Source organism: Herpailurus yagouaroundi, unplaced genomic scaffold (assembly GCF_014898765.1).
Source record: "Herpailurus yagouaroundi ecotype Mexico unplaced genomic scaffold, PumYag 180, whole genome shotgun sequence".
NCBI classification, from domain to species: Eukaryota; Metazoa; Chordata; class Mammalia; order Carnivora; family Felidae; genus Herpailurus; species Herpailurus yagouaroundi.
Window position 1 is genome coordinate 4,807,453 of NW_024412411.1, and position 13,133 is coordinate 4,820,585.

The 13,133-nt window shown below is 54.4% G+C and overlaps 1 protein-coding gene across 10 annotated transcripts in view; it reads right to left on the reverse strand.

Annotated features, from left to right (window-relative positions):
- The window catches only part of GDPD5 (glycerophosphodiester phosphodiesterase domain containing 5), an 87,888-nt gene that overhangs the window by 9,992 nt on the left and 64,763 nt on the right, over positions 1–13,133 (reverse strand). For all 10 annotated transcript variants that reach the window (XM_040489380.1, XM_040489381.1, XM_040489383.1 and 7 more), the window contains 5 exons: positions 6,203–6,301; positions 5,821–5,914; positions 5,305–5,450; positions 1,327–1,409; positions 18–168 (listed from right to left, as the gene is read on the reverse strand). In XM_040489380.1, the coding sequence (XP_040345314.1) occupies positions 18–168; positions 1,327–1,409; positions 5,305–5,450; positions 5,821–5,914; positions 6,203–6,301 (573 nt within the window). The remainder of the gene's footprint in view (positions 1–17; positions 169–1,326; positions 1,410–5,304; positions 5,451–5,820; positions 5,915–6,202; positions 6,302–13,133) is intronic.

The following is a 13,133-nucleotide window of genomic DNA, read 5'->3' on the forward strand; positions in this document are numbered from 1 at the left end:
GACAGGTACAGCCAGACCTTCAGGAACCACTGGCCGGCATTGAGCCTCTGCAGGATGGTCCAGTTCAGCATGGAGGCGGGCCTGCGGGCGAGCTCCGGAAACTCCTCCTCCACGTTGGTGGTGCGCCGCAGGGTGGTGTCGTGCATGAGGAAGGGCACGCCATCCAGGCTACGGGAAGGTGGGGTCCCCAAATCACTGTCCACCCAGGTCCCTCACCTGCCCACCAGTCATCCCCCACCAACATACATAGGCTCCTTCCCATCCACTTATACAACCCCCATGACGTCCAGGCAGGCTTTGCCTCTGTGGACCTCAGGTTCCCTGTCTGCACCGGGAGGGCAGTGGACTCACAGGTGACTCCTTCTGGCTCTCTGTGAGGGTCAGACGGGGTTAGGGACTGCTGAGGATGGAGGGCTGGGTCTATTTTTTCAGCAGCCCTAGCAGATAGTGCTGCCTCGTTTGATAATGGGGAAACTGAGGCTGAGAGGGAAGTACCTAGCTCAAGACCCATTAGCCAGTAAATGGTATAACCTTACTTAGAACCCGGGCCATGTGATGCCATACTAGAACAGTACAGATGCAGGCCCCTTTGACAAATTCCCCCTTCCCACCATCCTAGTCTACCCGTTTGGGGCTGCCGATACCACATATGATGTCATAGTGTGAAATAGTAAAAAGCACCTGTGCCCCCCTGCCTCAAGGCATTTTACCTCCGTCTGCTAGAAAGTTTCGATACACACACAATTCTGTGGTATCTACACTGGGACCAGTGGGTTATCTAACAATGATATCTATGCTTGGCCCCTCACGTATGTGGTATCTTGTTCACTACACAACCTGTGTAGCTAAACATGGCAGCCCCGCCTCCTTCCCCTCTCAGAGATAATCTGTTGTGAAATTGGTATGAGTTCTTCTTGACCTTTCATGTTAAGACATACTTTTAAAATCTACACGTTGAAAACGTACAAATCATTTTTTGCGTCTTCTAAATATAATTGACATCACAGTGAATACATCACTCTGCAGTGTGCTCATTCCACCCACTGGTGTTTGAGCCATCTTGCTGAGCCACACAGATCTAGTCTTCAAGTAGATCTGTGGCAGGACTCCAGGTCCCAAACACTCACCCCTGCTTGAACCAAGAGCATGTGTTTATTTCCCTATTTTATATCCTGGCATTAGGCACAAACAGGGTGTCAGCCCTGTGGCGGATCATCCAAGCCCCAAGCCCCATCTCTGAGGCTCTGGGACCCGAGGTTTCTCCAGCAGGGTCCCGGATGCGGCAGGGATGAGAGGCCTTATGGTCCTCTTGACCCCCACACCTACCTGATGGTGACATCAGCCTGTAGCCCATACAGCTTCTGCTCCAGGGCCTTCCGGAAGGACATCAATGTGTGCTCTGGGGCCAGCTGGGCAGGAAGGGAGAGCCAAGATTTAGCTGATGTACACCTCCCCAGCCAATCTAGAACCTTCCATGTTGGGAGGCTGGAGTAAGTCTGGTTCTAATTCCAACTCCTCCAAGCAGTGGCTGTGGGACCCTGGACACCCATGCAGCTTCTCAGAGGCTCGGTCTCTTCATCTGTGAAATCATGCCTGCCTCACCTCACAGGTTTTTTTGGGGGTGAGGTGGGGAGGAGGCAAGGTGGTTAGTGTTGATGTATAGATGGGGGTGTGAGGGTTTTTATACAGTCCTCTGTCTCGTCACAGTCTTGGGCTGGGGTGCAAGCCATGTTTCCTCCCAATTATACCTGGAGTCTGGGTGGAGATCCCAGAGGGAGAGGGGAGGGGACACAGGATGGCACCGTTTAAGCCATGACAAGGCCATCCCCCAGGCTGTTACATGGATTAAAAGCCCCCAACCATGCTGCCTGACGTACAATAAATGCTTAATAAATGACTCTTAATCCTATAGCATACACGTCAGAAGATCTGGTTCTAGCCCTGGCCCTGCCATAAAGTAACTTTGTAACCGCTGGTGCATCTCTTTCTCCTATGGACCTCAGTTTCCCCATTTTCCCCTTGGGGTATATATTCACTGTTCTCTGAGGGTCCTTCCAGTTGGGAGAATTGGAGTTTGAAGTCTCCCTCCCTAATTCTGTCTTGCCTGAAGACCGTGTCATACCCTTTGTTGCCACTGGGGGTCACCACCATATCAAGGAGTGGGCTAGAACCCAGCGCAGTGCGGGCTGGAACAGGGAGGGGAGTGAGGACTCCTGGCAGTGAAGGAATGGGGTGGAAGGGGTTCCTGCGACTGATCTCACTTCCCACCAAGACACATGCCCATCTTCTCTCCCTCTGGCCATGCTGCTCCAACATGTAACACATTACCCTCCTCTGGGAGGCAGCCTGGCACGGCAAGGGCTGTGGGGACTGAGAAGGAGCAATTCGACTTCCCAGTCGTTCACCTTCTGCACCTTGGTTTCTTTAGCTATAAAATAGGCTAGTGTTATCAAGCTCACAGATGAAATAAGGGGCATCAGCAGTCTCTATAACTGAGTTCCTTTCTTCCACTTTTCTTGGGGCAGAGCAGCTTTGGGGGACGTGGCTACCTTCTCCCAGTTAGGTGGGCTGTGTGTGGCCCCAGCGAGAGGTGGAACAAGGCCACAGAGGCATCTAGAGACAGGCATGGACTCGGTGGAGTTCCTGCCCAGCTCGCCTCTAAACGTCCTGCGGCCAGGCCTCTCACAAGAGGTGCCATTGCTCTTCTGGGGGCCGAGGCTGCAGGAGGTTGACTGTGTGAAGAACACAAAGGAGCACAGTGGGGTCTACAAAGACCCTTGGGGAACAGAGGAAGTGACTGGGAGGGGCAGAGTCTCTTCTCCAGAGGCTTTTTAGTCGGGTCTCCCAGGGATAGGTGCTCGCCTCCGGGAGAGGGAGGCATGGAAACCTAGCCCTCCTTGGCCAGCCTTGGGACTCCATGAGGGCTCTTAGAAACATGTGGGATTTCAGGGTGAATTCTTAATCCCTACCTGTCTCATGCCTGAGCCCAAGTGGGGTTCTTTTCTCCAGTGTGTATGTGAGGGGTGGCTGTCACAAACTCAGGTGGGCAGGCCACTGTGGTTAAAAGTCCCGACTTTGGAGTTAGTCTGACCAAATATTAAAGAACACACACATACACACATCCAGCTGCACCCACAGAGGAACCATACACCCAAGGGCACATGGACACACCAAGACAGCAATGTGCACTTGGGCTTATCACACACAGATATGTGGATCCAGACCCAATGATACACACAGGTGTAGACACCGATACATGTGCATGCACAGTGACACATGGAGCCGTGTCAGACACTCGTGCCGGCCCCTCAAAAACCACCAAGAGGATGCAATCAGCCAGATGCACAATGTGGGAAATTCTACAGGACAAATGACTCCGTTTCTTTGACAAATAAACAGCATATGGGAAAAAGGGAGGGGGACTGTTCTATACTAAGAGATACTTGAAAGACATGTCAACCAGATGCACTACATGTTCTCCATGTGGATCCTGATTTTCAACAACTGTAAAAAGGTATTTTTGAGACAACAAAGGAAAACTGAACATGGATTCAGTATTAGATAATATTAAAGAATTATTATTTTGTTGGGTGTGACAGCAGCATTGTAGTTTTGGCTATGTTTAAAAGAAAAAAGTCCTTATGTATTAGAGATACATATATATGAAGTATATATGGGCAAAATGATAGGATGTTTGGGATTTGTTTTAAGATTTTACATCAGAAAAGAAAAAGTAGGGAGACAGATGAAACAAAGGATGGCAAGAACATTGATAAATATTGAAGGTGGTCTTGGATTCCTTATATTATTCTTCATTATATGATTCCTTATACAATTCTTGCCACTTCTGTGAATGTTACTTTTTCCAACTAAAAAAATGATCCATGCTGGGGCCACCTGGTTCCTTCCCCCTGGCTGAGTGCCCACCCCCCTCGGCACACCTACTTGTCCCCTGGCCTCCAGAGCAGGTGGGTGGGTAATCTGGGTCATGGATGGAAGAGGTGCTGTAACCTTGGGCCCTGCCCACCTGCAAAGGCTATGCTTCTAAATTATCCTCACAATGGTCAGCAGCATGAGGCTCAGAGGGGACTGGTGACCCCCCGAGACCCACAGGCAATATGGGACAAAACTGGACCCCAAATCCAGATCCCTCTGGCTCCAGAGCCATGGTCTTTCCAGCTGTTTGCCTCCTGGAGGTACTGGGACCAGCAAAGGGTGTGTTGGGAGGGTCCCAGGGGCCGGTTCAGGCACAGGTATCTGAATCTTACCTACAAAACGGGCACAGTAACACTCAACACAGGAAGTGGGGAAAAACCTAAGGGTGATTCACAGCCCCACCAGACTTAACACCTCCTTTTAAAAGTTACTTTGTGAGGCTGCCTTGACTGCCCTGAAATGCAATGATACATGGAACTCTCAATCACTGCAAAAAAAAAAAAAAAAAGAAAGAAAGAAAGAAAGAAAGAAAGAAAGAAAAAGAAAAAGAAAAAAACTCTCACGCAGGCCCCAAGCGCCTCCTGGTGGTGATAATAGGTACTGCCTCTGTTAAGAACCACAAAGTCAAGGTGTTGGTGCAGGAGAACCCCCTGGTCCAGAGAAGGGAGACAGCCTGCCCCAGAAGCCAGAAATATCTATCTCTCACTCTGTGTGTGCTAGGCTCATAGCTGGGTACTTCACATGGCCCACCGGTGCAGGCACTCTTGTTATCCCAAGACACAAGATGAGGAAACTGGCACAGAGCAGACACGGATTGGTCCAGGCTCCCACAGCTGCCAAAGGGCTGAGGAAGCATGGCTCTGGAGCCACCCTCTAAACTACTGCTGGGTCAGAGGGCTCTGACTTTGACTCCCTTCTGTCTCTAATTCAACCCTCTTCAAGTACCTTCCCTCTAGCAGTGGGCTCTGAGTTGTACCTGTTCCCTTCTGCACCCCACAGCCCAGAGGGTTCTCCCACAACCCGGGGACCGGCTGTCCTCCCCACACCCAGCTCCCCCTCTCTCCTGGGCCTTCCCAACCCACAACCTAGCCTGCCTGTATCTTTCCAGGGCCCTCAGGATAAAAACTTAAATCTTTTTAGCGAGGTGCCTTCAGGACTCTTCAGGATTCAGTCCCATCTGAGCTCCCCAGCTTTTTCACCAACCCTTCCCATATGCCCCCCAAAAGAGCTAAAGATTCCTGCTATTACCATATTACACATATTATATCTTCCCTACAAGGAGATAGGTCCTGTAGGCCTGTCTCCCCTAGAATGGCAGAACTGCCCACCCCCCTCTCTGCTCTGTTAGGACCCTCAGGTGGTACTCACCATAGGAGCCCCACGGTGGCCAATGAGGGCAGGCTTGGGGCCCAGGTCCTTTTTCTCCATGATGCAGGGAGATGAGATGGTGAGAGGGGCCAGGTAGAAGGCAAATACCATGGCAAAGAAGATACAGAGAATGGCCACCTGGGAGGCTGCAGACATCGGCCGTGAGTCAGGCTACCTGGTGAGCTGTTTGGCTTTCCACAGGGCCCACCCGTGAATCCTGAGCAGGCTGGGGTTGGGGTGGGGGCCCCTCTTCCCTCTACCTGTCAGGACCCAATGCTTTGAGGGGACCCTACACCATGGCCAGCCCCCATCTGGCTAGGAAGGCAAGCTGGACTTCTAACTCACACACAGACACACAGAGGAGGAAACGTGCAAGGCCGACCGAGGCTGCGACCCTCAGTGGACCCTGTGGGCCACTCCGAACCAGGACCTCCATGCTGAGAGTGGCCACCTAGGTGATGTCCAGGTGGGGGCAGGACAAGCTGGTTTTGGTACTTGGGAGGCAGTCATACTTACAGGACCGCTCTGCACGGGCGAACTGTCCTGCCACAATCCAGGAGAGCGCGGTGATGGCGGCCAGGGCCCCCACATGCAGGAATGGCGCTGTGCCCTTGTGTGCGGGAAGGGGCAAGAGGAACCATGAGCTCCCAGCCATGCCTAGACCCTCTGGTCACCAACACCCTCACAGCCAGCCTGTCTCTGTCCGTGGGGTGGGCAACTCTCATCTCTGCAGAAACCCCAAGGTGTAGCACCCTCCCTGCTCTGACTTGCTCTGTGATCTGGGCCCCTCCCTGCCCCCTCTGGGCCTTCGTCTGGAAAGATGTGAGTGATGAAAAGGCACTGCCTTGTGTTGAAGGTCCTGGGGAAGTGGCTGCCCAGCCCTCCCTCACCCCCTCACCTGCAGGGAGATCAGCAGCACCTCCCACTCGTCCTTCCACAGCTGGGCCACGGCCGACATGGCCACCACCGTGGACACCAGGATGACCACCAGCCCCATCTGGAAGGGGAAGAGTCACCAGACAGGAGGTCAGAGCAGGTGTGTCTGGACAGCCTGAGCATCCCCAGTGCATCCGAGAGAGGGGCAGGGAAGCAGAGACCGCGGAAGAGGCACAGGGAGAAACGGGGAGTGCGAGAGAGACCAACAAAGGGAAGGGGGGAAGCAGAAGAGAGCCAGGCACAACGGAGAGAAAGCCAGAGATGGCTAGCCAGAAATGACAGTGAGAGACAGAGGCAGGAGGAGGCCGGGGGACCTCCAGAGAACAGAAGGGAGGCTGAGGAGGAGAGACAGTGGGAGGAAGCTGGGGGGAGGCGTAGGCGCAGCCCAAGGTTCAGCCCCACTGAGGGTGTGAGGAGGGGAGACTCTTGGCCCGTGGGGGCCTCTCGTGGGCCCAGCCAGTCATGTCAAAGGCCTCACTTAGCCCTGCCAGCAGCCCTTGAGGTGAAGGGTGACTTATCTAGGCCGCAGGGGCAGGAGGCTGGGGAGTCGGGTCCCCTACAGGAGCCGATACCCCTCAGGCCGGAGCGGGCGGAAGTGAGGCAGAGCTCTGGCCCACTGGCCCCACAGCCGGGGCTCCCCGCTCCTGCCCCTGAGCTTCCAGCTTCTACTGTGTTTACGGGGGGGGCTGCCCTCTCGGCTGCCTCCTAGAGGAAACAAGGAGCACACGTTGGAGGGCAGACAAGATGGAAGCTTCAAGGGACAGAGAGCTTTGGGGACAGTTGGGATCTGAAACCTCTCACGCAGCACAAGATGCTCCCCAGACTAAGTGGAGCCTGAAGCCTGGTTTCTGGCTACTCAGCCCCCAGCCCCACCCTCTACCCCCCTGCTCAGCGCTCATTCCAGCCACCTTCCGCTCACCGCCAAGCCTGGCAACTTAAGGCTCAGGTCACATCTCTACCCCAAAGCCCTCACGCCCCTCTCCATAATGGGCCAAGTCAAGGCCACTGTCCCCTGCCTTCACTGACTTCCTACTGCCGCTGCAAGCTGTTTCCCCACTGCCCCCCTTCCCTTCCTGCTGTGCCTTCCCCGGAGGCGGAGGCGGCTGTGTTGTGAGAGCCCTCCCAAACGGAACTGAACAAGATAGGATGGTGAGGGCAGACACTGGCTGCTCCATCTTCCCCCCCTGCCAGGCAGAGAAGATTCATTCTGGCCTGGGATTAAGTTTCCCTTTGGAGCTTTGTCATTCGGGCCCATCAGCCCAAAACGAATGTTCCAATAAGAAACAGTAATAAGGCGGAGATGGGTAGGGGCCTTTATGGACTGTAACGTACTGGCCTGGGGCGGGGGGGGGGACAGGGCACGAGAAGGGGAGAAACGCAGGGACACAGAGGAGGGAGGGCCTGTGTGCCTGGGGCAGGGACATCCTGTTTTCCTCACGTTTACTCTTGTAAGGTCCCAGGTGAGGTCATTATCACCTTGATATCACACATAGGGAAACAGCTCAGCATAAGGCCGGCTTGCCACGTAGCTCTGAGGGGGCAGATACTGAAGCAAACTCCATGGTCTGTCCCAGAGGTCATGCTCTTTCTGGGAAGTCACGCTGCAGTAGAGGGAGGCCAAGGAGTGTCCTGAGGGTCCCAGAGAATCCTCCTCAACACACAGGCTCCCTGCCCCCTGCTGCCCCCTGCAGACAGGTCCCGGGCACAGCAAATGTCTCTGAAGGGCTGTTCCTGACAGTCTTATTGCATTTAACTGCTAGGGGAAATACTTGCAATAAAACTGATTTCCCATAATCATAATGCAATTAAAATTTTTATTCTGAGCTTTGCACCTGCTGTCATGGCAACCATTATGCTCGGCAGCATTACCGCAGTGTTCAGTGTCTGTGGGACCCCCCCCACCCCACGCTGTATCCTTAAGACACATTACCAGCACTGATCCCCAGCAACGCTGGGAACCATCGTTCCTCATATCGGACCGGAAAGGATAAAGCCCACCCAGAAGGCCCAGAGATGGCCCACTGTCCTCCTCTGAAAGCGGTCTTTGGTCTTCTGTGCAGGTGGGATGCTGGCTTGAGGGGACAGTGGAAGGGACTGAGGACACAGGAGGCACCTCCGTGCATTGAGCCTCGCCTGCATGCTGGCGTCCAGGAGGAGCTGGAAGCCAGCCTGGCAGAGGGGGCAGCAGGTCGGCCTCCTGGGGGCGGCTGGAATCTGGGTTCTACGATCCAAATGGCAGGTGACGGGCCAGGGCTCGGTGCTGCACGAGCCACACCCTTCAGTCAGATCCCAGCCCCTCGGCCTAATGGGAGAGGCTAACCTCCGGAAGCATGTTTCCTGGGTGGTGCAATGGGGGGGATGAGTGCCCACCAGCCAGGGGTTTGGGGATGAGGGAGAGAGAGCAATGGCGTGCTAAGCACAGGGTTGGTACCCAAATAGTAAAGGCTTACCAAATGTTAGTGGTGTGATTTGAAAATGTGGGCATAATATCCAATGACCAAGATGATTACCAGGAGTGACTGAAACACGGTGGAAAGTGTCTGACACACAGAGTAAGCGCCCACTACAGGATGGCTATGGCCATCGGCTATCGTGATGAGCGGGGCCCGGCGTGGATGTGCCTTCCTACATACGCTGCAGCTGGAGGGGGGACAGGCTAGATGGCTGGGAAGAACTGGGGAGCCTGGGCCGGTCGTTTGGAGGGAGTCTGAATTCATGGGGAGTGCTGATGAAGGGAACGTGGTCAGATGGTACACAGGCACCAATGGGGCCGGGGCGGGGGGGGGGGGGGCAGACGCACAGGCCCTGCCCCAGCTCAGTCAGTACTGCCGCATGACTGTGGCACCCAGTCCTCTTCCCTGGGCCTCAGGTTGGGTCGCTGGCAGACACATCCTCCACGCAGGCCCTGGGCTGGGGACTGCCACCACTCTGGCAGGGGAGTCAGGCAAGGTCGCAGACGGGGGCCGTGGGGTGTGATCAGTGCCGGGACTGGTGGGGGGCACCCTGGGGAGGTGGGGGCTGTGGTGAGAGCCCCTCACAGCAGTGGTGTCTGGATGGATTCTGGCGTTGTGGGTGGGTGGAGCAGGAAGGGGATATCTCGGGGAAACAAGCTCCTGTTTACTGGAAAGCCCCACACTTCTCATCTTCTGGGCCTCTGGACTTGTCTCCTGTTTCTGGGAAACGGGACCTTTGGGAGGACTAGGGTGGATGGGGAAGGTCCCCAAGTAGACACCCAGATCTGCTCACGCTACCCTGCCTGTCCCAAGCGGGGCCCCCCCCCCCCCCCCCCCCCCGGCGGCCCCCCCCGGGGGCCCCCCCCCCCCCCCCCCCCCCCCCCAGCATTGTCCTGGGCCCCTCTGTTCTGCAGCCCACCCTTACCCATGACCCTAGGGAACCAGAGACTCTCAAAATAAAGATCATGATTAAAACATAATCTAAAATTATAGTTCTTAAAGCAGTATTATATAGGCATGAGACCAGAGAGGTAAGTGAAAGTAAATAAAAAACAACAACAACAACCAGGAACAGATCTAAACACATTAAAAAAAAAACAAAAACAAAACTAGTCTACTATAAAAGTGGCATCTCAAATTAGAGGGGGAGAATGGATTACTGAACAGAGAGTAGGGACCTGGGAAGCCATCTAAAAAAGAACAAAGATCACACTATACTCCCAAATAAACTTCCAAAAAGATAAAACAAATAAATGTTAAAAAAAAAATTAGAAACCCAGAAACCTATAATCACCAAATGATACCAACAGAGACATTTTTTTATCATCTTGGAGTGGGAAAGACTTTTCTTTCTTTCTTTTTTTTAAGTTTATTTAATTTTGAGAGGGCAGGGGAGAGAGAGAGACAGAGGGAGATGGGCAGACAGAGGAGAGAGAGAGACAGAGAATCTCAAGCAGTTTCTGCACTGTGAGTGCAGAGTCCGATGCAGGGCTCTCAGAGAGAAAGAGATCTCAGAGATCTCACAGAGAGAGAGAGAGAGAGAGAGAGAGAGAGAGAGAGATCATGACCCGAACTGAAATCAAGAGTCAGACGCGGGGCCTGGGTGGTGCAGTCGGTTAAGCGTCCGACTTCAGCCAGGTCACGATCTCGCGGTCCGTGAGTTCGAGCCCCGCGTCAGGCTCTGGGCTGATGGCTCAGAGCCTGGAGCCTGTTTCCGATTCTGTGTCTCCCTCTCTCTCTGCCCCTCCCCCGTTCATGCTCTGTCTCTCTCTGTCCCAAAAATAAATAAATGTTAAAAAAAAAAAAAAAAGAGACGCTTAACTGACTGAGCCACCCAGCTGTCCCTAGGGAAAGACTTTCCTAAGTCGGACACAAAATCCAGGAGACATAAAAGAGATGACAGATTCACATCCGGAAAAGTAAAAAAATTCCTCTGGCAAAAACACAAGCCCAATCGAAAGATGAATTAGGAAGAATCGTCTGCAGTTCACTGGCCAAAGGGCTAATTTTCTGAATCTAGAAAGAGCTCCTACAAACTACTACGCAAAAAGCACATCCCACAGCAAAAAGGGCAAAAGAGACGAAGAGCCAGTTTATGAAAAAGGAAACGCAAATGACTCAAGCTTGGGGAAGATGCTGAGTCTAAGTCATCACAAGGGAAATGCGGATTAAAGCTACACCGAGGCTCATCCTCACCCATCACGTTGGCCGAAGTCAAGAAATCTGTGAACACTTGATGGCGAGCGTGCTCTCTAAGCACAGAGGCATGGGTTGGTGGGCCGTGGCAAGGAGGCAGTTTGGCAGGAGCTAGTGAAAGTGGGTGCTCTTTACCTCGCACCTCCCCGCCCGGGGCGCTGCCGCATTGTGCCGCGTGCACTGGGACATCGGGCGGGCCCACCAGCCTCGGGAACCAGGGATGAGACAGCGGGGCAGGAGCAAGGGATGGACGCGATGGGAATGTTCTCAATGCACCGAAGGGCAAAGAGCTCCCATTTTGTCAGGGCGCAGAGGTAGCAGGCCGGTACTTGTGTCCAGAGAAGGAAACGAAGAAACCAGATGTGTATTTATAGGTACTTAAAATATCGCTGGAAGGATAGGAGGGAGATTAACATTGCCTACTTTTTAGTACCTTTTTAATTTTGAACACATCCATATAGGAGATGGTCAAAAGTTGGTTAAAACAAAAAAGAATAAGGATTCTTTAGAGTCCTAGAAACAGAATAGAACTCGAGCCCCTACTTGAATACTCCTGGCCCCCGGGAACTCCCTCGCTCCAGATGCCGTGGCTCCAGCTATGGATCAGCTCTGCCTGGAAAGACCTTCCTCGTGCTGAGGCCTCCCGGGAGGGGACAGAGAGGAGAGGAAGGCAGGACTGGCACCCAGGAGCTGGCACTGGTGCAGATGATGGGCTCGGGTCCTCGCAGCCCCGGGTACTGGTCTGCAACCCCGGCTGGCTGAGTGCCTCCGGAGGCCTCTCCACTAGCATCAGCAAGTGTGACCTGGCCTGTTGAGAACCAGGCACGAGCCCAAGGAGGTAACCACGGTGGGTGCCAGCCCCACCCGGGGTGCCAGCTGGTGCAGCTCTTTCAAGTCGGCTGCCCAGCAGAGAGAAGAAAGTGCTTCAAGAGGGGACTTCAGAAGCCCAGAGGACACCTCAGGATACAGTGACAAGCAGGAGGAAGCAGGGAGGGCTGCTGGCTGGTCTTCACTCCTCTCAGACTTCAGTCCCCGGGATCTGACTCCCCCAGCACCTGACCTCGGAGGCCCCTGGATGCCCACTGGCACCTGCGACTCCACACAGCCCAGCTGGATTTGCCCTGTCCCCCTTCTAGCAGGAAGTGAGCCCCTGCCCCTGTCACTCCTCACCCATCTCGTGGGCTCATGGTTACTTCTGGACATTTCTGTCCCTTCCTAAATGGCATGCTCACTCCGAGCCAGGCTCTGGGGAGAAAGAGGTGCCCAGCCTCCTGCCAAGGCCCAGGCATCCCAGGAAGGAGGGGCTCTCCTGATTGGCTTTGTACCACCCCATGCCCACTGGGGCCTCGAGAAGGGGCAAGCGTGGGCCACATACATTCAGCACCATGCATGCAATAAATGCTCAGAGCGCTGAGGCTCAGAATGTGTGGAGCCTCCCCACTTTGGGCCCAGCCCTGAGTGGGGCACTGGGGACACAGAGATGGGCAAAGCCAATCTGGCCTGCAAGGAGCTCCCAGACTGGGGTGGGCCAGGGTGGGGGAGCGAGGCAGAAATGGACAGCACAGAGGCTCAGGACTATGGCAAGGGAGCCTGCCAGGGCTGGGGGAATCTGAGCAGCCTGTAGGTGGGGGAAGCAAACTAAGGAAGGAGTCCAAAGGAGAGAGAAAGGGAGGGCAAGAGGGAAGAGGTAGAGGAGAGGAGAGGTAGCCATGCTGGCAGGGCCTGGGATGTCTCCTGCAGCAGAAGCCGAGGGTGGCTGTCCCAAGCCAGCAGTTGGGAGGTGTTAGCAGGACCCAAGTCATACAGGGCTGTAGTGGGGGAGCTGGGATCACCCCGGGAGCAAGGGGGAGAGCGGTGGGAAGGGCTTTGAGTTGGGAATAACATCACCAGGTTTACAATGAGCTCACCGATGAAGAGGAGAGGGGGCCAGGGCCGTGACCTGCGTTGGGCAAGCAGCAGCTACAGAGCTAGATTCTTATTAAGTGGGAGACCCTGGGCAAGTTCTCTAACCTCTTCGTACCTCAGTTTGCCCAACTGCAAAATGGGAAGATATTAGTACCTACCGCACAGGGCTACCGGTGAGGGTTAAATGAGTTAATATAGGCTAGACGATGAGAACAGTGCCAGGTGTATGGTGAGCACTCCCTTAGCCACTGGAACGGCTGTCGTCATGATGCAGAGGAAGGATGGCATGTCCGAGCTCTTCCTCCGGGGCTGCGGCCTCCCTGCCCCTCCCCCACCCCC